Source organism: Punica granatum, chromosome 7, assembly GCF_007655135.1.
Source record: "Punica granatum isolate Tunisia-2019 chromosome 7, ASM765513v2, whole genome shotgun sequence".
NCBI lineage: Eukaryota > Viridiplantae > Streptophyta > Magnoliopsida > Myrtales > Lythraceae > Punica > Punica granatum.
In genome coordinates, this window is record NC_045133.1 from 3,336,206 (window position 1) to 3,362,809 (window position 26,604).

Here is a 26,604-nt window from a genome sequence, read left to right on the forward strand (position 1 = left end):
TACGGAATCAATGGGTTTGTGACAGGTTACTCGTGTGTACGCTGCGTCAATTAGTATCAGATCTACGTTCATTCTTGGATCAACAATGCCGCCCCAAAGAGCAGTTAATCAACGTCGTGCTGCAGAGGAGGACGAGTTGGATCGGAGGATCGAACAGATCATGGATGCCCGATTAGGGGTGGCATTGGAGAGTAGGTTTGACATGACGGTGGATCGCCTAGCGGAGAGGATGAGACCGTTGATGGAGGCCCGGCAAGAGGTCAATCCGAGGTGCGGCCGAGTCCCTAATCCGACTGCGGACTTGGAGGATGGCGAGTATGATTCATTCTCGAATGATAACGAGACTGAGTCTGCTGGGGGAAATCGTAGAAGAGGTTGGTTGCAGACTGCAGAACTAGATCAGCGGCGATGGGAGATGGGCCTTAAGACTGATGTTACCGAATTCCAAGGGGGTTTACAGCCATAAGAGTTTCTAGATTGGCTAGCGACGGTAGAAGAGGTTTTGGAGTTCAAAGGGGTACTTGATGACAAGCGGGTACAGCTTGTGGCGACTCAATTATGTGGTAGGACAACGGCTTGGTGACAGCAGGTGAAGCTTACCTGAAGTAGAATGGGTAAACCTAAGATCACATCCTGGGAGAAGATGAAGAAAAATATGAGGGTTGCCTTTCTGCCTTATAACTTTCACCAAATCATGTACCAACGCCTGCAGAACCTAAGGCAGGGCAGTAGGTCGGTGGACGATTACACCAACGAGTTCTATCAGTTGGTTGCTCGTAACGAGTTTCAGGAAACCGAGGATCAGCTGGTGGCGAGATATATTGGCGGGCTGAGAGTGCAGCTACAGGACACGGTCAATTTGTTCGACCTTGTTAGCATGTCTTCTGCCCATCAAAGGGCCCTGATTTTCGAAAGACAGCAGAAGCGAGTGAGTAGCGGGGTGACAAGTGGAGGTGTTTCCGTTGGAGGAACGGTGGGGTTGTCTGAGCTGGCGGTGGTAGTGCTATTCTTGGATGTCCGACGAGGCCTGCCAACATTGGGCCGAGCGGTATCGGGCCAAAATGCTTCAAGTGTGGAGAGCCCGGACATCGGCAATCTGAGTGCAAAAAAGGAGAGAAAAGGGCGATGTTCATTGAAGAGGATTCGTCTGACGACACAGTTTTTATAGAGGGCGGCGGTGAAGAACCCGAGTTCGACGAGGAGGAGGAGATTGTGATAGGGGATGGGGTGCCCAACCTGGTGGTGAGGAGGTCTTGTATGACTCTGAGAGCTGCGGACGAAGACTGGCTGCGTAATAACATCTTCTAGTCCACTTACACCATCGAGAAAAAAGTATGTCGTTTCATGATAGACTCGGGCAGTTGTGAGAATATTGTGTCTGCTGAAGCCGTGCAGAAGTTGGGCCTGCGAACTGAGCCACATCTCAAATCGTATAAGCTGGCATGGCTAAAGAAAGGTGGTGAAGTGAGTGTGTTGAAGCGCGCGCTAGTTACTTTCTCTATTGGCTTCGGTATAGGGACTCTGTGTGGTGTGATGTTATTATTATAGATGCGTGTTACTTGTTGTTGGGAAGGCCCTGACAGTTTGATAGGAGCGTGAGCCATGATGGATGGACTAATAAATATAGCTTCACGCATAAGGGGTTAAAGATTGTACTGGTGCCGAACAAGGATAGGGACGCCATCGAGCCCCGACCCGCTAATCCGGTTACCGCAACCAACTTGTTGTCCCTTGCCCGATTTTAGGAGGAGTTGCATGAGGCAGAGTTTATATTTGTTCTCGTGGGCAGGGAGGTTGTGGAGGAGGGCCTTACGTCTTTTGAGTCCTTATCGATTTTGAAGGAATTCCAGGATGTCTTTCCTAAGGAGCTGTCAAATGGTCTACCACCTTTGCAGGACATCCAACACCATTCAGCCCGGTGCGTCCCTTCCAAACAGACCACACTACAAGATGAGCCCGGCTGAGCATGAGGAGTTGAGGAGACAGGTGGAGGAGCTAGTATCAAAGGGGTTCATTTGGGAGAGTATAAGCCCGTGTGCCGTCCCGGCGGCTTCTAGTGCCCAAGAAGGATGGATCCTGGCGTATGTGTGTGGACAGTTGAGCCATCAATAAGATAACGGTCAGGAATTGTTTTCCCATTCCTCGCTTGGATGATCTGCTTGACCAGCTGAGTGGTGCCATGATTTTTACTAAGCTAGACTTGAAGAGCGGCTATCACTGGATTTGAATTCGTGTTGGAGATGAGTGGAAGACCGCATTCAAAACTAGGGAGGGGTTATATGAATGGCTCGTAATGTCATTTGGACTGTCAAATGCGCCGAGTACGTTCATGAGAGTGACGAATAAGGTTCTGCAGCCTTTCATTGGCAGGTGCGTGGTCGTGTATTTTGATGACATCTTGATCTATAGCACCAACCCCGAGCAGCATCTGACCCGCTTGTGCGAAGTACTCTCTGTCATTCGATGCGAAAAACTCTATGCTGCATTGAAGAAGTGTGTTTTTATGAGGTCGGAAGTTCTTTTTCTTGGTTATGTTGTTTCTGCTGACGAGTTGAGAGTTGATTCGTCCAAGGTCGAGGTAGTCAGACAGTAGCCTCGACCTGCAAATATTACCGAAGTCAGGAGCTTCCATGGGTTAGCCTCCTTCTACAGGCGGTTTATTCCTCATTTCAATAGTATTATAGCTCCTTTAACTGACTGCATGAAGGGCGGCAGATTCGAGTGGACTGAGGGTGCAGAAGCTGCATTCTTGAAGATTAAGGAGCGTTTGACAACCGCCCCAATTCTTGTCCTGCCTGATTTTCAGCAGCCCTTTGAGCTGCATTCTGATGCATCGAAGGTGAGGATTGGAGCAGTCTTGAGCTAGAACAGCAGGCCCATTGCCTTTTTCAGCGAGAAGCTACCGGGGGCGAATGTGAGATACAACACTTACGACATGGAGTTTTTCTGCTGTCGTGCAGGCGGTGAAGCATTGGCGACATTATTTGTTCCATAAGGAGTTCATTTGGTATACCGACCATAAGGCCTTGAAGTAGCTCCACAGCCAAGATAAGGTGTCAGCCCATCATGCATCATGGGTGGCTTACCTGGAGCGTTTTACTTTCGTGGTCAAGTACGCTAATCGTGTTGCTAATGCTCTTAGTGGAAGGCGTAGCGTTCTGAGTAGGATGACAGTTGAGGTACCTGGTTTTAATTCTTTTGCTGAGTTGCTTAAGGTCGACCTCGATTTTTATGTCGCACTTGCTAGAGTTCGAACTGGAGAGAGAACGGAGTACGTGTTGCATGATGGTTTTCTTTTCATGGGTAATCAGCTCTGTATCCCTGACTGTAGTTTGAGGATCCACATTATTCAGCAACTACACGGCGAGGGTCATGTGGGGAGAGATAGGACTTTGCAGCTGGTCCAGACATCGTATTTCTGGTCTACGATTTGTAAAGAAGTTGAGAAGTACGTGCATCGCTATAAGGTTTGTCAAGTGTCTAAGGGTACTGCAACTAATGCGGGGTTGTACATGCCTCTGTCGATTCCAGCGCAGCCATGGGTGGATATCAGTATGGATTTCGTCCTCGGCTTGCCTCGCACTCAGCGAGGCAATGATTCTGTATATGTGGTCATTGACAGGTTTTCCAAGATGACACACTTTATTCCGTGCAAGAAGACCACTGATACTATGCGAGTTGCTCAGTTGTATTTTCGGGAGGTATACAGTTTGCATGGTTTACCTATCTCTATTGTGTATGATAGGGACACTTGTTTTCTGAGCCATTTCTGGCGGAGCCTCTAGAAGATGATGAACACTCAACTGAACTTCAGTACGACTTATCACCCGCAGACATATGGGCAGATAGAAGTGGTTAACAGGTCTTTGGACAATCTATTGAGGGGTCTTGTAGGGAAGCACGTGACGAGCTAGGACCAGAAGTTGAGTCAGGCAGAGTTTGCGCACAATCACGCTGTTAATCGCAGCACCGATTTAGTCCCTTCCAGGTGGTGTACTTCGTTACTCCCAGAGGTCCCCTTGATCTGTTACCCGCGTCGGATAAGACCAGGGTCCATGAAAAGGCAGCTGACTTCGTTCATGGGTTGCAAGAGATTCATGAGACGGTGCAGCATAATCTGGAAAAGGCTGCCATGAAATACAAGACTGTTGCTGATCGAAAGAGAAGGCACGTGAAGTTTAAAGTTGACGATTTTGTTTGGGCTGTCCTTACCAATGATCGATTTTCTGCTAATGACTACCACAAGATCGCTGCTAGAAAGATTGGTCATGTGGAGGTCGTTAAGAAGATCAATCCGAACGCATATTAGCTTAAACTTTCAAGCCACATTCGTACTGCCAATGTGTTTAATGTGAATCACATGATTCCTTACACAGGTGATAGCTCAGACTATGATGATTTGAAGGCGAATTATCTCCACCCAGGGGAGAATGATGCGGCAGATGACGTGACAAATCGGTACCTGGAGAAAAACATATAATGACAACCCTGTTTTGAAGGAAACGGCCTCAGGAACATGACGAGATTTAAGGCGAATTCCATCGTTTAGGGCATCAAAAGGGCATTTTAATGTTATCAGGACATTTTTGCATTTTAGGAAAAGTTTATATTTTTCTTGCAATTTAGGCATTGTAATTCTTATTTAAGTTTTGTAAAACCCTAGGGTTAAAGACAGTTGTTTTTTTGATTATTCAATAAAAATTGGAGCTTTCGTGCTCTTGCCCATTCTTGGATTCGATCCGAGTTTGATGCCAATTACCTAGGTATTCGAAGAATCAATAGGGAGTTAAAGGTCGTAATTTCGGTATTCTACGAAATCAACGGGTCTGTGACATGTTACTCGTGTGTACGCTGCGTCATTCAATATTATTGGTAATTACGACCCCCAAATGAGAATTTGATGATGAAGAGAGAGGCCATGTGTGAATCTCATCCGATCCGATCGGGTTCAATGATTTCATCATGAAGGAGTAGTCCCCCACCGAGGGTTTTGGACCCAAAAGGAGTGCAACCTTATACGGCACCAAATTGCAAGACCATCATTAGATAATTTGCTCTTAATTAATTTATTGATTACTTAGCTTTTAATATGCGCGGTGATTGGGTGATATTTCATCTAAGTTTATAAAATTTGGCACGTAAGTGAGATGTGATCAAGAGATTAGGCAATTGCTAAGATTTTTGACATCAGATGCGGATTGTGTTCACTAGCAATTTTGGGTGTTGAGTGTCAACATCCTAGAACTTCTTATAGTTTCAGACAGCTGTAGGAAGCATCACTGCACTTATTTATTCCCCTTTCTCGGAAAGAGTAATGCATGTTAGACGAAGTTGTAATTGGGAGAATAATACGACTACACAGACATGCAAATCTCTTTCAATTGTAGATTTTTCTTTATTGACAAGAATTTAATTCAAGACTTTATTTAAAGTAAAAGAAACGTTTAATCACCTGAACCAATTGGCATTTAATAATTTGTCTCGAAGAAATTGAGCAATATATACATACATATTTGTGTGTCTCTACGTACCTAGTACCTATATAAACATGGAAGTTTGGGGAGAACGTGAACTTACCTTGATAAGGGCCAAATTGCTTGATGTAGAAGTACATGGTCCCTTTTCGGCTTTGCTTTGCATAATTAACTGCATATACATTATACATTAGAATCCTAAATAATCGAAACCTTAATCACAACTTCCTATAAATATCTGTCAAGGATAGCTCATGTAATACCTATTTTGCTTATATATATTATCCTAATGTATATCCACAACTTCGAATTTCATGGATGTGCCTTCATCGGAAAACTCATATAACCTTTAGTCTCGCCAAAGTAGCTAATCAACTATTAATCCCTTCCAATCCCAGATTTCGGTTTCGATAGTACGGTTCGACGACATTTATACCCCAACCATTAGCATATTTCCCGAATATACCAGCTTCGGTCCCAAGGCAATGTTAATAGTCAATTTAATTAGTCTGTCCCAGGTCCATATAATGCAGGTCATAAAAAATATTACACCAATTAATAAATTCAATAAAAGTAATTACAAAATTTCGGGTCAATTTAGTTACAGAAAATTAAAAACCTCTTGCCCCTTTATCGATGTGTATTGATTGATGAATGCATGCATTGCAGCAGATCAGTCAGAGGGTTTGACCAGCTTGGGGGGAGCTATATATATATATAGCTAGCTAAGAAGAGCTAATTACTGACCATGATCTACATAGGGCATGTTGGTCGGGTCTCACAAGAACGTTTTATGGCTCCTCCTAGTAACTCTCTGCTTCGATCGTGTCTACCGAAAAAAAAGGAAAACTCAAAACAACATTCGATTTTATATCCAACTCTGCTGGACGAACGAACATGACATCAAGCGAGAAGCCAAACTCTAGCATATATATAGTTACCCTACCCTGGCCTGGTCCATTTTGATATCCTAGTACTCATTATAAATTTGTTGGCCGTCGATATAATTACGAGTTTGCAGGAGCATATCTTGGTTATACATAGTGCCTGAAATTGCAATACAATGCAACAATAATCATCAAGTCGTGTTATCTTAATATATACCGGTATATTCTTTTTTGGGTGGAAACATTTTTTTTTTCCTTTTTGATTATTGCTTACGATGTTACGAGAATGAAGAAAGTGAAATAAAGGGTAGGAAAGTCCTTAGGTGAAGATCGAACCGAAATCTCTTAATTCTATATTAACGACTTGTGTCACTGCACCAAACCTATTCCTTGGTAATGGAGGCTATACCGGTGTCATTAAATTTGACTACGTCAGTACAGAATATGAATTAACTTGATCTCCGGAACTTAAACCTTAGGAAAAACATTCTTTTGAGGCCGTTTTCTGTTTATAAAACTAATTAGTCACAGATCCCAAATAGCCCTTTTAATGATAAATAATGACATACACAATTAATAATATATAATATGACTGCAACATGGATAAGCAAATCAATGCAGACTATCTTCTTTTGGAAACATCACCAGCTTTTGTATCAATTCTCTTAATTATAATTTAATACCTTGTCCCCTTTATGATAGCATAATTTAAAAATTAGATAAAATATATATAAAAAAAGTGTAGAGCAATGTCACATGCTCTTTCCTGTTGATTCAGAGGCCGCAAGTTCGATATTTACTGGAACTGCCAATGCCTCTTTATTAATTATTTAAAATTTCTCTTTCATTATATTAGGCATTCAACCTCTTTTACAATTAAAAAAATCGATAAAATATATCCTCTTTGTAGTAATAAATTAATCCCTTCCTAGAGAAAAATATTAAGTATATACATAGGCAAACGATTTATTAACATGTGGTGCATAATGTTCGATCATAAAATAATTACGTAATGGAATGCCTAGCCAGCGTTCGGATAAGAAAGACGAGAGGACTTAGAAATCGCTAGGACCCGCAAAAATAGAGAGGAGACTCGAGTCTACAAGGAAAAATTGGAGCCACCTGTTCGGAATATTCGGATTATATTTTCAGCGTAAATTCTAGTATTCGAAAAATTCTAATATTCGAAAGTCCAATTGAGCTCTGACTAATTCAATTGAGTCGGGTCGGCTCACTAAGAAATAAAACTCTCACAGCATGGATTTTCTACATTCACAAAGACTTGAACCCGAAGTCTTACTTAAGCGGAACAAGCGTCGAACCGCTTGAGCCAATCCATGTTAATGGTATATTCGGACTACATTGATGGAAGTGTATGGTCGCGGAGCTACACAACACTTTTTTCTTTGCTTGTGAAGTTGGCGTGATTTTAACTAATTACAGCCATATGCATATGCTCCAAAAGAGAAAAGGACATGCAATGCGGCCGGGGCTACACTATTCTTTGTGCATATGTGTGTACAGATCCAAGAGAGAAAACTACTTATCAATGATTTAACAATGATGATATCTGCAATATTTGGAGACTCTGAGGGAGAGAAGTAGAAGGAGAATAATAACAATAACAATGATAATGCTAATAATGGTGAGAATGTGTGTGTAAGTGTATATATATGTATTGAATCATTTCATCATAATGGCCAAAGGGCTCTATATATCTCAAACGGAAGTGGGCAAAGGAATTTGGAAATGGACACAGGGGGGAGAGGAAAGGAAGAAGATGGATGGATGGAGAGAGGTCAAGATGGACCCCCTGACATGAATTTAATGCTTGGCTCTGCTCAAAGATGCCAAATTATGGGACACCATGGAATGGGAAAAAAAGAAGAAATACTTATGAAAAAAATAAAAAAGAGCATTGTTTTAATAAGTGTATTTTCAAAAGAATACTAATCTAAATAATCATATAATAATCAATTAAACAAGAAAGATAAATCAACAGTGACACATGTTCATATCCGAAATAAAAAAATTTCATATTTAATTATCGCAAGTGGAATTTCACGTGTTCAATTAATGAAAAGAGATTGCAAAGAGCAATCTCTTCTTATGAAACATAATAAGAAGAGATTCTTAAGTATAATATTATTAACTCTTTCGCTGTCTTGATGCATTTGTCGTCGATCGCTCGCATTTGAACAAGCAACTGAAACACGGAGCGATAGATCATTCTTTCAAGATCAAGAAGGTTTTCAAGTGGCCTGGTGGGTAGAATATGCCATGTATGTGCACTAGAGTGGGTGTCTACATGTGGTAAAAGAAGCCATATATATAATCAATCATCATCAGTAAGGGGAAGCGGAATATATGTTTTCATTTTTGGATGTTTTACGAAAAGTAATAATGGAATTCATTCATGTAGTGTAGTAATCTGGGGTTGGGGGGGATTAGGACAGGTTAGGGAGTGGTAAGGGCAGAAAGGGGAATGTGTGTGGGGGTGTGGTGGGACTCAAATTCAATGAATGAATATAATAATAACAAAGGAAGGGGGGAACCGTACCCCTTCCAATTGATTCATTCATCGTGTGATCAGAAGGGGAGAGAGAGAGAGAGAGTGAAGGGAATTATAAAGACAAAGGAAAGGGTAAAGAGGGATTCAGAAGGGGGTAAAGTGAGGGGCAGTTCGGATTGAGAATAATGGTGAAAGGCACTACACATCACAACCCCCATTAATGACCCTTTGTGTGTCTTGTGTCTCGTCTCCCTCTCTCCCCTATCAATTATATAGAGTGAGAGAAGGAGAGAGAGAGAGAGCTTGACTCGAGAATTCATAAAATGCGCGTTTTTTATTTTATTTTATTTTAAGGGAGGTTCATGCGTCTAATATAATGAACTATAAATCTTATCGGCTAATTAAAATGATATGAGTAGTCCATGATAAGAATTGAACTTATAATCTTTTGGTCATTTTATACCATCGCACATTATGTGCTACCTCCAAGTAGTCGACTTTTCATTTTTCCTTTTTTTTGTTGATAACAAGGGTGTCTGAGTTTCATACGATTAATCTTATGACTCGCCTGAACACCATGTAGGCCCAAAGGACGGGCAAGTTTGAACACAAGCCATGCAGGTGGCCCGATTGAAAATATTTTCCCACATGACTTCTTGGTGACATCCTTTAACAACTAGAGCCAACTGTATTGAATTAGTACTCAACTTTTGGTATCATTCATTAAAATAAATAATGTCATAGCTAGGTCCGATTTTATTCGTAGTGACTCGTGATCGTTAGGTTCCAGAGCTCAAGTTTAGGACAACACAACAGATTGGTATCACACCTTTTCTTCCGGTGATACCATGAGGCTGCCTCAATCTATAGGTCGAGATGAATCGTCGTTGAGACTGACTTCAGTCATAAGGTGATTTCGGTGAATTTCACATGCCCGCAGCGCTATAAGTAAGGTCTGCCCATATAGAACGCATGAGTTTGTTGAGTTTTGCATCACACGGCCACTACATTATGCCTCCTTCGGCGAGAAAAAGTACTTTCATGCATGCACATTCACAGTGTATATATAGTGCAACCGATCGATTATAATAAGAGGTGATCGATATGCACCGCTTTGACATTCCAGTATCGGCCCAGCTAGAGTCGAGCTAGGCATGGAATTTCCTCCTGATTGATGGACAGTCGACCGTTCTTATTATTAGCATTATGGCAGAGGAAGAAAACAAATCCACACCCCCTACTACACTCTCTATCTCACGAACGTCACGTCGTTTTTCGTCTCGCTTCTCCCAATACAATACCCCTTCTTCCCCTTCCCCAGAATTCCACGCCTTTGCCTTCTTCTCTCTCTCACTCACTCACTCGCTCACTCACTCACTCACTCATTCCTCTCTTTTCTCCATTTTTATAACTCTTTTCCTCTTTGTCCTCTCCCCCCCTCTCCCTCTCCCCCTCTCTCTCTCTCTCTCTCTTTCTGCTTAATCAACCTCATTCTACCTCACTTTTGTTCCTTATCAATCCTACAACATTCTCTCTCTCTCTCTCTCTCTCTATTTTTCTTCTTTTGAAAGTCTGAAACTCAACACAAACCCCATTTCAAATTCTCCCCCAGCTATATAATATAATCAATCTACATACAAACATACATACTATATATATGAAGATATATGAACCATAGTATATCTTCTCTTTAAGCCATGACATATGCATATATATAGCATTTCCTTGCATTCTGAACCCTAACTCTCTCTCTCTCTCTCTCTCTAAACCTGTCCCCCCTCTCCTTTGCTTCCTCAAACAAAACTTCCTCAAAACAAAAAGGAAACCCTAGTCCTCTTCTACTAATTTGTGTCTGTCCGTGTGTGTTTGTATTGGTTCGTCCGGCATGTGGATGATGGGGTACAATGATGGAGGGGACCTCTACATGGCCGACTCATGCAATGGCCGTAAGCTTCGACCCCTCATCCCGAGGCCCATCTCTGCAGCGGCCACTCCAAATGGCGGCGGCGGCCCTGGGATCACCTCTCCGCCGACGGGCTTTGGCCGCCCTCACCATGGTGGTACCGATGTTTTCTCACTGAACCCCAATCATATAGGTAGAATCAATTAATTAAATTTATTAATGCATATCGGGAAGGCTGGTTGTAAGGGTTTTATACTGAATTCGTCAGCATTAATTACTTAATTAATTAATTAGTTGAGAATCTGTATCTAAGGATTACTGCTCGCCCGAGCTCCTTCGGACTCGGAGGGTTAGAGGTTATCCATTGATGTTATGCGATTGATGATATACGGAAAAATTTCTCTCTCGCGCTAAAAGTACATAAGTTAATGTCTGTGTATATTGTAGGAATGGCGTCGGAGCAGAGCAAGAGGGAGTTCAATCCGCAGCATCAGGTCGTGGTGAGCTCGCGCTGGAACCCGACACCGGAGCAGCTGCGGACCCTTGAGGAGCTGTACAGGCGGGGGACCCGGACACCCTCGGCTGACCAAATCCAGCACATCACTGCGCAGCTCCGGCGGTATGGGAAGATTGAGGGCAAGAACGTCTTCTACTGGTTCCAGAATCACAAGGCAAGGGAGCGCCAGAAGCGACGCCGCCAGATGGAATCGGATGACCACCAGAACATAAATGGCAGCGTACCCCACGAGATTGAAACCCTCGGAAGGAAAGAATCAGGTACCATGGAAGTCTGCTTCTCATTCCCGGAGCAATCCTCTCTTTCTCTTATCCCTTTGGCAACTATGTCTCGAACTGTCATATATCCCCCATGTTTAATAGCCAAATCTAGCGAACTATAGGGTTGTGAGATACATATAGCCAGCTATTACATTTACAGGATAGATACATTATTATTAACGTATATAGTTGATGTCATATATGATTGTTCTCTCTCTCTTTTTTATAAGCATCATTTCATTTATGATCGGCGGATCTCATAACTAGTGAAATTTTTTGGGTCTAGATTACGAAAATATTAGAAAAAATTAATTGGAAACATTGGAAATCATGCCTTGTCAGAAATGCTAGCTCGACATATATTATAACAATGACCGATAAAAACCAACCCCTATATTGCGCCAACTTTTGCATTTATGAATGTTTTCATGTTAATTTGATATAATAGCAGGTTGGATTTGAGGTAACGATTTTAGAATTGGGCTCGTGTCATTCTACATCGGGCAGCAAGTAACAACCCTAGAGAGAGAGAGGTAGAGAGGCATAAAAGGGCACATAGATATTAGGAATTAGAACAGATCAATACATGATAAGAATAAAAGCTTCCAGTTGTTTTTCGCTTTTGCTCCTTTTTCTTTCTGGTTCCACAACCGATGTGTGGATCGATGTAGAGAAGATGTGAAAAGTTGAGATCTTTTTCTGGTTCTTGTTTTGCCTTTTGGTCTACCCAAAATAATAATAATAATAATAATAATAAAAAGAAGCAGGAGGAGCAGAAGGGGCAAGCAAGACAGTGTTTGGAGTTGATCATCATCACCACCAGACCAACAAGAATACCACCAACAATAGCAGCAACAACTGGGCATCTCCTATGAACTGCAGTACACTAGCAGAGGTTCCTCTCTTCCCACCAACATATAATATTTATTATATTTCAAATTTTTTTTCAGCTTCTTATTATATGTACATAGCTTTAGATATATTATATATATATATATGTGTGTGCATATATGCATACAGTGTCCTAGCTAGCTAGCCTTTTAGTCTCCAATGGACATATAGTCAATTAAGGGCTGATTATGCACAAATGATTAATGAATATGCCCCTGCAAGATGTCATAATTAACATCAGCAGGGGTTTACCTTTACCCTTAAAAGGTTCTGGAAAATTGAGAAAGAAACACAGATAAAATAAAAAAGGGCTTCTCATTTTCTGGACGTTTTTTCTTTTTCTTTGTGTGTGTGTGTGTGTGTTTGTGTTGGGAAATGGAACGAAGGGAAGAAGAGAGGTGTCCTAAGAAAAAAGCTGCAATACTTCCTTTCTGTCGGGGCTGCTGTTATGAAACAATAGCTGTGACATGCACATATACATACACATATGTATGTGTATATATATTCTGGGGCTGTGTGCTTTATGAATCAGAGAGGGCTTTTCTTCTTTCTTTTGCCTTTTCCTTTGATTTTAATGGCCATTGATACGATCGAGCACGCCTCTCATGATATATAAATTTGTGTTCTGTTTCTTCTGTTGTAATTTATTGATTTGACAGCCCTTTTCTTTTCCCTGATATTACTGAAAAAAAAAACATAGAAGAGAAGACAATGCAAAGGGGCTAAAAAAAAACACAAAAAAAGGGGGAAAAAAACCCTAGCTAGGGCTAAACAGCTGAGTACATTGTGGTACAAATTGTTTTAGACCCTTTCAATAAGTACATGGAAAATTATATTTCCTCCGAAAAGTTTCTGAGGAATATCCTCCGACACCCTCTGATTATGAAAGTGCCCCAGCATCTCATGATAATTATGGAAATGCCACCCCCACTGATTCGGCTCTTCCGAATCGGAGGGTGTAGCACAGCTCTAATATTATATATATATATATATATATATGTATATGTATATGTTTTTTTTACGTACTGATTGAATGACACTTCCTTGGAGTGTTTTAACTTGTGCCGGGCCTAATTAGATTCCTAGGTGAACAAGAACAAGTGTAGATCCAAAAAAAAAATTCTGTCTTTCCCTCTCTCACACCCTGGTTTTGTTGAGCTACAACTAAACAAAATTGTTACTTGATTCCCTATCAGCAGTCCCTTTCCCTGCCGCGGCATGAGTACCAATACCCGTGCCGGGTACGTGTATATAATTATTACGTTATAATTCCCTGGGAGATTATTGTCATGGTTTTTGAATTTCTTGGTCTTCCTTTTCTGGTTTGAGCTCGAAGCAATTGAGAAGTTCTTTATGTAGATCTTCTCATACATTTCGTAAAATATCTCATTCTATCCACAGCCTCGGCATTCACATTTGATAGTGTTCCTCTGAACCAAGTTAAGGTTAACAAACACATATATGCATGTACGACCCTGGGCTTCTGACTGAGTGTTGAGCTCTTTGCCAGTATATATTGACTCGAACATTATTGTTTCTTTTTGAACTAGTTTAATCCGTATAATCTGATTGTATGCAAATATCTATATCTATATACATGTAATGTGTATATACAATATAATGTATTAATGTTTCCATCACAGATGGTTTGTATATATTACTTGAGATCTCATCATCGTCATCTCATGTTGTGCATGTATTTGTACAATTTCTCCAGGAAACTGCCCCCTCTACTGTACACAAGACAGTGAAAGCCGCGGGAGGAGTACTAGAGCACAAATCGTCATCATTCGAGCAGCACCATCAGTGGATGAAAATCGACGATGCCGGAGATCATCCACCGCAGTGCAGGAGGAGCGTCAACGACATGTGGCAGATGATGCAGCACCATCAACAATCTTTTCCTCCTCCTCCTGCCACCCACCTCATTAACACTCCAAGAATGGACCCAAAGCTTACTGATAGTAATAAGTCCCCTAGTAATCACCATCTGACAAGATTCCTAATAGCACCTCCTCCACCCCCACCACCATTTTATAGCATTAGACCCTATCATGAGGAAATTTTTATAAACTCCCACCTCCATAATGTCAGCGATGAGGACGAAGGCGATCAGGAAGATGACGGCGAGTATGAGAACTCCCAGACGCTCCAACTTTTCCCGCTTCGGAGCGGAGACAGCTATGCCAATGAGAAGGAGACGGAGATGTCGGTCTCGGCCATTAATAGCTTTGTCGCCCACCCTCACCAATTCTTCGAGTTCCTTCCTTTGAAAAATTAGCAAGTTAGCTATATAGCCCATAATGAATCGGTCATCTTCGCTAGCTATATGTGTATCACTGATTTAGTGCTGGCTGGCTATATATATTAATTGTAGTTTTGTCATCAAGATATGCCATTTTTATGTAATGCTTAGAATGCTGGGAAATGAGAGGGACTGTCTTGTTTTCATGTGGGTATCTTCTCTGTAATCTTTTTCCCACCCTATTCATGAAAAAAGTGGGAGTTAATGTGAAAGCAAAGGCTTTTGCCATTAGGCGCAAATGGACCATGTTGGTCCAATCAACGAGATAACTATATTTTATGTTAAGGGGGGAATGTGACATGACAGGTTTTAATGCAATTGACATAGGTTTATGTCCCCTGTTTAGTAATTTGGTGTGTATATGTATTGAGAGAGAGAGAGAGTTCAGGCATTATGCTATTGGATGTGAGAATGTTGATGTTGAAACGAGGTACGGCCCTAAAAGGGAATTTGGGATGTGAGAGGTTCCAGTCTTGAAGTGAAATATGATATTACAGTTATATATATCATAAATAGTTATAAAATAGAGCTCATGATTCATCATAATAAGCACTTGGATAACATGTATAATATGGTTATCATTAAAAGAATGTGCATATCTTTCTTACAACAATCTAACTTTTGCGAAAACATGAGATATTTGCGGCCTTAATAGATAAGACTAATCTTCACTCAAGCATTCGACTTGGCTCTTGGTCATGAGAAAATATTAGGTGAGACTAACAAATATAGAGTCTAACACATTATTTCGTGGTATGTAACTCTCAATACAAAATTAGATATATTATTTTGTGGAGCCAACAGTACAATACTCGTTTCTATTATATTTTTAACATTTGATCAGAACTTATGTATACTACCTTTGTGCGTTAGTCTCATCTAAAAATTTTTCTTGGTCACGGGATGTTTTCAATCATTTTGGAGTCCTACAACAAAGATAAATTCATAATTCTCACTTGAATATATATATTATGATGCGATGTGGATAGTAATGGTTAAATGATCGAATTGGATCCATCTGTGTCGAATTTGTATGGAAAAAAAATCTCAAAGTTAGGGTTTCATAAGCATCTATTGTTCAAAGAGAAAGCTAGCTTGGATGTGCAAATTATTATATCAGCCCATACATGGTACCCCTTGGAGACATGACGACAGCTTGACCGTTGGTAATTTATTTATAAATGTATATTATTTCTGAAATGAATAACCAAAAAATAGAAAACATTAGTTGGTCATGAGCCCTTCTGGTACCAATATATCAATGAAGATGATAATTAACATTCATTGGGTAATCATAGCAAATGACATAAGGGGATCTCTACTTGCAGAGTTTTACAGCTACCGAGGATTAGGATATGTTCCAAAAAGAAGCAACGCTTTAGTTGCACAAAGCAAAAAAAAAAAAGAAAAAAGAATCAATTAATTTTTGAAATAGGAGAAAACAAATTATATAAAATAAATAAATATAAATAGAACAGAAGAGTCAACCTAAACTGAAGAGTCCAGAAAGATAAAAAAGGGCAGAAGAAAAATTTTGGGCGTGATTTGGCCGACATGACTGATACGGGGTTCCCTTCCTTCTTTGCATGCAGGCGACGAGAAGCTATCTCTCCAATAATTTTTTCAGAATCTTTTGTGGCCAATCACAACCACACACGTGTGCATTTTTAAATATTTTGTCCTACATGGAGTACTATATAATTTTTTTTCTTTTTCCTTGACATGAAAAGTACTATATGATGTCTTTGCGATACCCGCGCATGTTTCTATTTCGAAGTCCTTATTACATGTTAGTATGGTGTTGGTTGCTATAATGAATATAAGATTTAATTAGAGATACTATGCATGAAAACCAAATGGGTTTTATTGCGGAATTTTTCTTCGAATGATTGGATGAAATGTTACAGTCACTACTTCTGATTGTTCAAATTCTAAACGTATTCATATTTAAATATTCATTAGTTCGTGTTTCTCGATCTTATATGATTCTTAAACTCTCCAAATCAACATTTCTTTCTGCCGATTAAAAAGAGTATCATTATGCTTTTGATTTTGGCAAAAAATTCATTCTCGATTTGAATGAGCAAGTCTATGATAATATATAACACTCTTTCTTCAAATTCTTTTTTTTTTCTTTTATTTTTTTGAGATCCCTCAATCCAAATAAAAGGTAATTAAGAATTTCCTCGGTTTCGTTTTCTCATGTAAATAGTTCATCTTATATATGGACACACCATGATGGAAAAATTTTCAAATCATCTATATAGAAACCATGACCGATCTATACAGCATATATTGCAGCATTGATGAACAAGCAGACAATGTTTTCACAGTTTTGGTCATATCTTACACGCACCAAGCTAAGTCGACCAGCTAGCTGTTAGCCAACCATTAATTCATATATATAGAACACCCCGAAAGCACATTTATAATGCCCCAAAAAAAATGACAAAACTCGACCGATCTAATGTGAAATGGGACATGTCCCATTTTATATAAACTAGTTACATGTTACAACTTTCTCTTAAAAAAAAAACAAACCAGAACCTCATTCATGAACAACAGAAACAACAACAACAACGAAAGAAGGAAAAAAGGGATTGGCCAAAGAGGAATGAAAGGGAACACAGGGACAGATAGAGACAGAGAGAAGAGAAGAGAATTGACTGAGCAGAGAAAGAGAGAGAGAGAGAGACACATGCAGAAATTGACAATACCTAAGCACTGCTGCTCATATAATAGACACAGAGATGGGGATTGGGGTTTGGCTTGGCCCTCTCTCTCCCTCTCTTTCTCTCTCTCTAAGAGTTTCCCTTATTTGGTGGTTTTTGGTGTCATCATGTGATCTCTCTCTCTATCTTCGTCATATCATACGTCTTTTTTTTGGTAAGTATCTTCATATCATATATCACATATATGTATTTGTCTATATATAAATAATGTACTGTACACATACATACATACATACTCTTCTCTCTCTCTCTTCTTCTTCTTCTTTGAGGGGGAGAGAGAGAGAGACATAATATGTCTCTCTCTTTTCTCTATCTTTATCATGAGGTCATCATATTCCCTTCCTTCTCTCTAATCTCTCTCTGTCTCTGTCCCTCTCCTCAGCTCTCTGCGTCTGAAGCTGACAGTGTGTAAGTTATTAAATTCTTTCCCTTCTTTTTTTCTTTTTCCTATCTTTCTCCTATTTCTTTAATTTAATAATTATGAGGGGTAAAAATTAAAATAAATGTATGTCTGCCTTTTCTTTTGTCTCCATGTCGATTATTTCCTGCCACATTCACTATATATTATACTAGATGAAGGGCTCGCTCTTATTCGCGGGTTAGACTTGTTTGGTCTATATCAAAATGGTTGGTAGCCATTATTGAAAGTCATATAAATAGCATAAAATTTTGCCCGTTTTTAAAATTTATCCATGAGAAAGCTAGTTTTAGGGTTTTTTTGAAGATTGTATATTTGGTTAAAATTTATTTCTTGTCACGATCATATTTTGCTTCTTTTTTTTTTAGTATTTCTTCTGAAATAGAGGGCATCAACAGAAAAATAAGTTGGATATCCATTTTTATACTTTCGCACTAATCTAGATCCCTACCGTTCATAGGGAAATTTTTTTTGTTTTATTATTGTCAAGATATTGAGGGCATGTATTTATTTATAGAAAAAGAGTTCTTTTTCCTCTTTTAGCACGACTATTTAATTTAAATCTATATAAATTATATAACTTATTGATTTTTATAACTGAAATATCTTTGAAATTTCAAGAGTGATGTAGCATGAGAATAACACATTACTCTATTGTATTATAGTTGATGGGAACCTCAAAAGATAGAATACCTACATCCCAAATGACATTGTATAAAGAATTATTCTAGCATTTTTCAATTTGTATATATAGATGTATTTTTCTTTTTAGATTTATTCATTTTTTCTTGAATTTCCTCCCTGGTACTAGTAGGACCCCCAGTTCTTCCTCCCTAAACTCGTCGTCGGGTTGGTCAAAGTTACAAGAAATTTGAATTTTCTCGTGTGATCGATGACCAATATTTTAATCCTTATTTTGTCTTCAGATTTAATTTCAGAATCAAAGTGGCGAGAAAGGCTAGAATTACCTTCTTAAGAGAAGCATAATCTTCATTCTCTTGATCGATTTACCTTCTATTATATTCATGTACTCCTGATGATATTCACTCCATACTTTATATCATCATTTTAATCATGAATCTGTTCAAGGAAAACTGGACTTCAGCATCGAACGTTTATACGTTGGATAAATTTTTAAATAAAATGGGCCCAATTCGATCTTGAGCCCATATGCAACTCAAAAACTTAAGTCTATGGGTTACTAGGTCTTTATTTTTTATAAACTTTTTCCATATTTTTCTTTCAACCGGTGTGGGATATTTTGTCCTCTCATACTCCCCAATTTTTCTCCAACATCTCGGCCTTTATCTTTTATAAACTTTTTCCATATTTTCCTTTCAACCGGTGTGGGACATTTTGTCCTCTCACACGCCCCAATTTTTCTCCAACATCCCGGCCTTTATCTTTTATAAATTTTTCCCATATTTTCCTTTCAACTGATGTGAGACATTTTGTCCTCTCACACTCCCTCACGTGGTATCGTGTTGTCTTACACGAGCCACGTGACCTTAATCAGTCGACGGGACCACACGACTTAATCACACCTGCCCTTACTTCGATGTCCCGACATCGGACACAACAGGTGCCTGCTCGAGGCGCACGTTACGCTTACACTCGAGCCTACAAGTCACACGAACCCGCGCATACATGCGTGTTATGCGCATCTCACGACATGAAGCCGCCCTACGCACCAAAGACTATAACCATGGGCTCTGATACAAGTTGGATAAATTTTTAAATAAAATGGGCCTAATTCGATTTTGAGTCCATATGCAATCCAAAAACTTAAACCAATGGGTTACTGGACATTTGCCTTTTATAAACTTTTTCCATATTTTCCTTTCAACCGGTGTGGGACATTTTGTCCTCTCACACTCCCCAATTTTTCTCCAACATCCCGCTCTCACGTGGTATTGCGTCGTCTTACAAGAGCTACGTGACCTTAATCAATCGATGGGACCACACGACTTAATCACACCCGTCCTCACTTCGATGTTCCGACATCGGACACAACGGGTACCTGCTCGAGGCACACTTTACGCTTACACTCGAGCCTACGGGTCACACGGACCCATGCATACATGCGCGTTATGCGCACCTCACAACACGAAGCCGCCCTACACACCCATGATGCGTTATGCGCACCTCACGGCACGAAGCCGCCCTACACACCTAGGATTATAACCATGAGCTCCGATACCAGTTGGATAAATTTTTAAATAAAATGGGTCTAATTCGATCTTGAGCCCATATGCAACCCAAAACCTAAGCCTATGGGTTACTGAGCCTTTATCTTTTATAAACTTTTCCCATATTTTCCTTTCAACCGGTATGGGAAATTTTGTCCTCTCACACTCCCCGATTTTTCTCCAACATTATGCACTTTAATGTGGCAAACACAAAAATACAGCAGATTTTCTTGTGCAATTAATAATGTGCTGCATATGTTGAAGATTTATTGTTTTATTTTTGGCCAAGATTTATTTTTATTGTTGGATATATAGGTTTTATTTTATACTAGTTAGGCGTGTATTTTAGATATTCTATTTCTATATTTTAGTTAGCCCATGTATTCTTGAGCCATTCTATATAGTCTATTTAGTTTTGCAATATGAGCCACTGCGTGCGATATTGTCTTTGTCCTCCCTTCGCAGTATGTAAAATTTAGCAATCTACGATATTGTTTAGATAGACAATGAGGAAACCTCAAAATTTTTGCCATTGATTGGAACTTTTTGTTCCATTAAAGATACAAATTTGAAATGGAGGGAAAAAATATATATTTTTTTAAAAGTAGTTATTTTTGCCCCCGCTAAAAAAAAAAAGAAAAGGAAATAGTGAATCATTAGGGAAAAACTTTTGGGCCCGTTAACAAATTTAAGGCCGAGAGATATTTTTTGGGCTTGAAGGCCTGCAGAGAATTATTGTAGAGATCAGAGAGGTTAACTATTTCAATGGGATATTTCGGGTTCGCTCAAAATGTGGTTTGTGTACGATATGGCGGAATTGGAATACTTTGCTGGTTGTGCATAAGATTTAGATCGATAAGAAATTTGAGTTTTTTCGGACTGTAAACATCGTCGCTCATTACAAAAAAAAAGTTGTTGCGAGCAACAGTTGCGCGCCATAAGCACGCAGTAATTAACTTTCCGCAAGGATACACTAGATGTATATATACTCACATCAGAGCTTCTTCATACTCTCGAGATCCGAAACACAGAATAGAACACGTCCATGAAGGAACTTGAAATCGACCACGGGTCCAAGTCCTCAACCAATCCAAGTTTCATCTGGTTTGAATTGCAGTGAAGCTATCACTTTCACTGATACGAGCTTGGCCTCCAGGCTTCAGCCACTTGAAAATGATCTGAAAAGTGCTAGTTTGTCATGAAAAAAATGATCTGCACATACTTCTTCGATCAGTCAGCTTTGAATCCATCGTAAATATCGACCACGTGTTTATACGCGTAAGCTTGCATAAACTCAGCATATTTTGGATTGCAGCACTCGGCTTAGCCATGAAATCGAACAAAGGGTGAGGCTTATAGATGTAGAAGACAATGATCTTGATAGTATCTTATTCGTCGTAATAATTCCATCTTGGGCAGGATTTTCAGTTGGAGGAGTCAGATTCGGCTTCGGCTTTTCGAAAGACCAAAAGGTGACCCGGGAAGCTGTGAACAGCCAAAGACTGATTTGGCCGGAATCTACAATGTATCCAATGGGCCTACACCTCTCGTCATCTATCGATTTCTTTAATGGAGGGAGGACGCTCCTCTGTTTTCTACTTCCATAATCACTCTTTTCACAAACAATAATGGATCTGGGTCCTGTATCGATCATAGTTTCATCCTCATTCTGATTAAAGAGTTCTCCAAAGGGAGTTCTTTTATTGAATATTGGAAATTAACATGGCAAACAACACAATCGCCGGCCTGCAACAAAGAGCCGGCCGATGGTGATGACACTTCAAAATGCAGCAAGGTAAATCCACTTAATGGCATATTAGCAGTACCCAGACTGTCCGGTCCGGCCATCAGTTCTTCTTGGCAATAAAGAGGCCCCACCTCTGCTCACACGATGAGCTCCTGACCAGCTTTGCCTTCTATCCATTGACGATGTCATCATAGTCTTGCTGCAAGCATATACCAGACCAGGAAATAATCAGTACATCGATAAAGTGGCCCGAGAAGAAAGGGAGGCTCGGAGAAGGCGAGAAAGAGATGTATGCACCTGAGTGAAGTCACTGATGAATGCTTCCTTATCCTTCTCAACAGCATCAAGCTCCCTCTCCAGAACTTTTATGAACTGTCAGTACAAACATGTGCGAATTGGTTCAGGAACGGGAACCATATCAATTATCATACTATGAAGAATAATTAAAACTCTTACGGACCTGATCAGTTCGATCTTCTGCAATGACCTCACTAAAACCAGCATCCCTGAGCATCTGACATCCCGACCGATATCAGAAAGTGGAAGTAAACCTCATATGGTGATGTGGTAGTAAAGTAATACAGTATTAAGATTAGCAAAATGATAAGCATACCTGACCATAAGCCTCCACATCGTGGAGATCATATCCCCGTCGTTTAATATGAGCTGCAAAATCAGGGGAAGGGGTTCCAGGACTTCTGCAGTAATCACTAATAAGAACTTTACCTCCGGGCTTCAGCCACTTGAAAAACGACCTGAATAGCGCAGGTTTGTCCTATAAAAGGTCCGGGAAGTAAACAGTAAGAAATTGCACATAAAAGTCGAAAGACTGAAAACATATAGGTCGTTAGTAGATCAGCAAAAAGTCGATTTGATCTTTGAAATAATTTGAGAGAAAACACACAACCAATCGACGAGAAAATAAGTAGTTCGCACCAGATGTATAACCGGGGCTATCCGAAACATTTCCATAGGTAAATATTTTGGATAATTTAAGCAGTTAAGGATAGAGTTTTCATGACTATAGTTCACCAAAAATGAAAACCAAGCAGAAGAAAGAGTGTCTCACTTGAATGTGCAAGATAGTATCCCGGCTGTAAATCACGTCGAATGAGTTCTCTGGGTATTCTTTGGTGGTGCAATCAGCAACTTCAAATTCAACAGCGCATTTGAGCCCAATAGCACACTCGAGAGCGATAGAGATCATATTCACCAAGAGATCGATGCCAAGAACCTCAACATCGTACTTCTCAGACATGTAGAAGTCTCCTCCTCCAATGCCACAGCCAACATCTAAAACTTTCTGGCCAGGCTTTAGATCTAGCTTCTCCACAAACTCTTTGGTAGTCTCTGCACATACAAGATCATATTTAGCTTAACAATCTAATCACTGAAATCATGGGAATCAATTATGTGTTCGTGATTAACGACACTTCCAAAATCATGTTCGCGATATCAAGTTTTTTGACTGTCCTTAATACAGATTAAATTAAATTCTGTGCGAAAATCAGCTTCACGCTCATTTTAGTGGTAAAGCCAGCAAAAATATGTCAGTGCTGCCTAAGTTGAGCAGAAGTTCATTCAGATGAGAACATACCGATCCCACCTGTGCTCACAAAGCCCGGGCCAAAGACACGCTCATAACGCAGTATGCCACTAGATTTATACTGGACATTGTCCAAGAATCGCTGGAACCCTTTATCCTCTTCCGACTTGATCTTTTGCCATATCCAGCAAATCTGCGTTGCACCAACATCATACTCATAATACTGTCCTTAAAAGACAGGAATCATAAAGAGTGAAGGGGATAAAGTTAGTAGAAGATTGTTGCCTGATTCTGATTCTTCTCGCTCCCGACATAAGCTCCGATACATCTGCAGCCAATTAGAGAGAGCTCATAGGAGTTCCCCGACGCATCAGTCAATTGACATTCTTTAAAATCCTGGATAGAAAACTTGTACATGAGAAGGCAACTAAAACAAATAGCATAGATCTCGAGAAGCAATCCTTATGGTTCACTGCAAGGATAAGCTATCCTGCGCTTTTTATAGGACGTTCATCGACAAACTTTTTCAGAGGCAAACCTTCGTGTAGAATCTAGGCTCCCGGTAATGCAGTGGATTACACTTCCTGTCGGAGTCTCCAAGATTGATGGAAGCAGGATTCTCTGAAGAAAATGTGACCGCCAACCTTCAACCATCTGACCATCCTATGTGCCAGATTCGCAACCTGTTATAATCAACAGTCTGTATTAATAGTCTGATATCATCGTTTCAGAAGTAGCAGTAACAAGAAAGAATAGTCTGATATCTTTATTTCCCAGAAGGGAAGTCATCCAAGTAGCGAACCGAGTAGTTACCTCTTCATCCGAAAGATACATGAGCAACCAATTAGAAAATATCAAGTCCATCGATTCCTCTGTAATAGGCAGGTCTGGCGATGTCACACCAGCGCGAAGGAACTTTGCATTCTTATAACACCGATCAATGGCTTCATTCTGCATTTAGTTATTATTTTAAAGTGAGAATAATATGAACAACTCTGCGTTGGATGGAACTATCTTCCACTTCTTTCCAATTGCAAATGAATAACCAATGGTGGAAACTTATACCTTCCTGTTGACACCGTTTATTAGATCGAGAGCCACGAGCTGACCGGCTTTCTGGGTTAACTCGCCAGTAAAGCGACCTATGCCTTCTCCAAGTTCTAAAACTGATTTACCCTCATAATCCGGGAGCAGAGAGAGTACCTGCGTGTAAACCACTCAGCTACATGACAAACTGCATATTGCTGCGAGATAACTTCCCGAGCTAAAATTTATATGTTATGGACTATCGGAGCAGTTGTGCCAGATTAAACATAGGAAATCCCAACGGACCAGTCACAAAAATGTGCACGAACACGAAAATGAAGTATGCTGTTAGCCAGGGTAAGTGCATGAAGCTTGCTACGAACTACCACTTTCTCATTTTGAATTCTGCCATGGATGTATCTGTAGGATGGAAGTGCAACGAGCTGCATTGTTATTGGTGGTGGGAGGGAGCTCGAAAGCAATCGGTAACAAGTAGAAGCAAAGCGATACATCGGTTGTGAATATGGTGACACCAGTAAATATCAGCACAGGGGCAGTGAACGGTAAAGACACGGTCTAACAAGGACAGGTCGCATCCGATAGCCATCTCCAACACTAAGCTAAAATGTGACAGTAAGTACGGCACAGGACAGTTCTTGATAACACTGAAAGCAGATCATACATGATAATAAAGCACGAACCAGTCAAGCCTCAAGACAAAAGAATATACCAATGGAAAAGATCGAGATCAACAGCATTGCTTCCTTCCTACAGAACGTAGACAGGAGAATACAAACCTCGGGTAGCTCCTCTTTGTCGAGATCCTCGACCTTGGTGTCAAACATCATATTCATGGCCCCGCCGAAGAGGTCCACGGAATGCTCGACCCAGTTGCTTTTCTGAACCACACGCTCGTCTCTTGCAACAACAATGCCACAACAACAACAGCAAGACGATGCCGGGATTGATTAGATAATCTACGAAGTGGCATATATAGATGTGCTCATGCCATGGCACACATTGTTTATGAGAATATATATATCTAAAAGATTCCTGAATTCCCCATTTTTCTATTTAATTTTTTTTTTGTTACAATAGGAGGTTCATGGGCTAGTACAAGAAAATGGAAAGAAAATTTAAATAAAGGAGCACAGATAGTCCCACTGATGAGAATCGAACCCGGAACCTCTAGGTTACCAGGTGAGGGTGTTAGCCACTGCACTACACCAATTTCTCTATTTTTCTATTTAATTTGTGCGCGTGGGAATATTCGAAACCAATTGCATTTTTCTAATAAAAGTTTAGTGGTTTCCCTTATTTGGTGGTTTCTTTTTCTGGTGTCATCATGTGATCTTCCCCCCTCCATATCACATATCACAAATGATGCACGCAAGTTTAACTCCCAATGTGCGAACTTTAGTAGTGTACGGATCGAAACTCATTAGAAGCACTTCATGTTCTGCATCAGATCGATATCCGAACGAGAGGTATTCTCTGCTAATAATTGAAGACATCTCATGATTTCACCAAAATAGTATAAGATTTCTCCTATGTTCTTCTTCTTCTGCTCTCATTCGGCTTTTTCTCTATCTTTATCAATAGGTCATCATTCCTCTCCATCTCTACCTTACCGTTTGGAGTCAATTCTTACAAGACATGATTTGAATTCATTTCATTTCTCTTCTATTCAATTTGGTCATTTTAGTTGTAAATAAATTATGTTGTCTGAAATGTTTATGGATTTAATTGAAATGCATTTAATAACAAAATTCAATTAATTTTTTTTTTCCAAATGAATTGAATTCTATCACGAAAGGGGATTCCAAATGGAGTGTTATGTTTCTGTCCCTCTCTGTAGCTTTCTGTCTTTGAATTCTTTTCTCCCTTTATTTTTTCCTCCCCTTTCTTTTCTTAATTTCATGATTATGAGGGATAAAATATATGTATGTCTGCCTTTTCTATGTATAGATATAGATATACAGGTAATGATCTTGATGGTACTTTATCACCGTGTTCGGTGATATCCTCTCTTTTGGTTGGAGGAGTTGGGTGCTATGGCCTTTCGAAGGATGAAGAGGTGACCCGCGAAGCTGCAAACAACTAAAGAATGATTTGGCTGGAATCGAGAATGCATCCGATGGCCCTACCCTGCATCATCCATCGAGTTCTTTAATGGAGGGGGGAAGTATTCTGTTTT

The 26,604-nt window shown here is 40.0% G+C and overlaps 2 protein-coding genes and 1 pseudogene across 7 annotated transcripts; 2 read left to right on the forward strand and 1 right to left on the reverse strand.

The window, feature by feature from the left end:
* The first annotated feature begins 610 nt into the window (after positions 1 to 610).
* On the forward strand, positions 611 to 4,480 carry LOC116213641. The gene is made up of 11 exons (XM_031548661.1): positions 611 to 1,091; positions 1,160 to 1,291; positions 1,388 to 1,464; positions 1,746 to 1,813; positions 1,896 to 2,081; positions 2,371 to 2,578; positions 2,708 to 2,839; positions 3,036 to 3,701; positions 3,746 to 3,841; positions 3,989 to 4,265; positions 4,377 to 4,480. The coding sequence occupies exons 1-11, from the start codon at positions 611 to 613 to the stop codon at positions 4,478 to 4,480; spliced, it is 2,427 nt and encodes an 808-aa protein (XP_031404521.1).
* Positions 4,481 to 10,276: 5,796 nt separating this feature from the next.
* LOC116215713 (WUSCHEL-related homeobox 1) lies at positions 10,277 to 14,980 on the forward strand. 6 transcript variants are annotated; one of them, XM_031551544.1, is made up of 4 exons: positions 10,277 to 10,930; positions 11,224 to 11,553; positions 12,318 to 12,448; positions 14,162 to 14,980. In XM_031551544.1, the coding sequence occupies exons 1-4, from the start codon at positions 10,759 to 10,761 to the stop codon at positions 14,723 to 14,725; spliced, it is 1,197 nt and encodes a 398-aa protein (XP_031407404.1). In that variant the 5' UTR covers positions 10,277 to 10,758; the 3' UTR covers positions 14,726 to 14,980. The 6 variants fall into 6 exon arrangements, with proteins under 6 accessions (XP_031407404.1, XP_031407402.1, XP_031407403.1 ...); XM_031551542.1 differs by having other exon boundaries at positions 10,279 to 10,933; positions 12,315 to 12,448; XM_031551543.1 differs by having other exon boundaries at positions 10,279 to 10,930; positions 12,315 to 12,448.
* Positions 14,981 to 21,464: 6,484 nt separating this feature from the next.
* LOC116213253 lies at positions 21,465 to 25,371 on the reverse strand (annotated as a pseudogene).
* Positions 25,372 to 26,604: the final 1,233 nt, after the last annotated feature.

Bases quoted from the DNA above. Each gene is read 5' to 3' on its own strand.
- LOC116213641 (XM_031548661.1), top strand. From the start codon at position 611: ATGGGTAAACCTAAGATCACATCCTGGGAGAAGATGAAGAAAAATATG. The intron at 1,465-1,745 runs GTGAGTGTGTTG...GCCCGATTTTAG, and splicing joins GGCTAAAGAAAGGTGGTGAA to GAGGAGTTGCATGAGGCAGA. The intron at 4,266-4,376 runs GTCATGTGGAGG...TTCCTTACACAG, and splicing joins GATCGCTGCTAGAAAGATTG to GTGATAGCTCAGACTATGAT.
- LOC116215713 (XM_031551539.1), top strand. From the start codon at position 10,759: ATGTGGATGATGGGGTACAATGATGGAGGGGACCTCTACATGGCCGAC. The intron at 10,970-11,223 runs GTAGAATCAATT...TGTATATTGTAG, and splicing joins ACTGAACCCCAATCATATAG to GAATGGCGTCGGAGCAGAGC. The intron at 11,554-12,314 runs GTACCATGGAAG...AATAATAAAAAG, and splicing joins CCTCGGAAGGAAAGAATCAG to AAGCAGGAGGAGCAGAAGGG.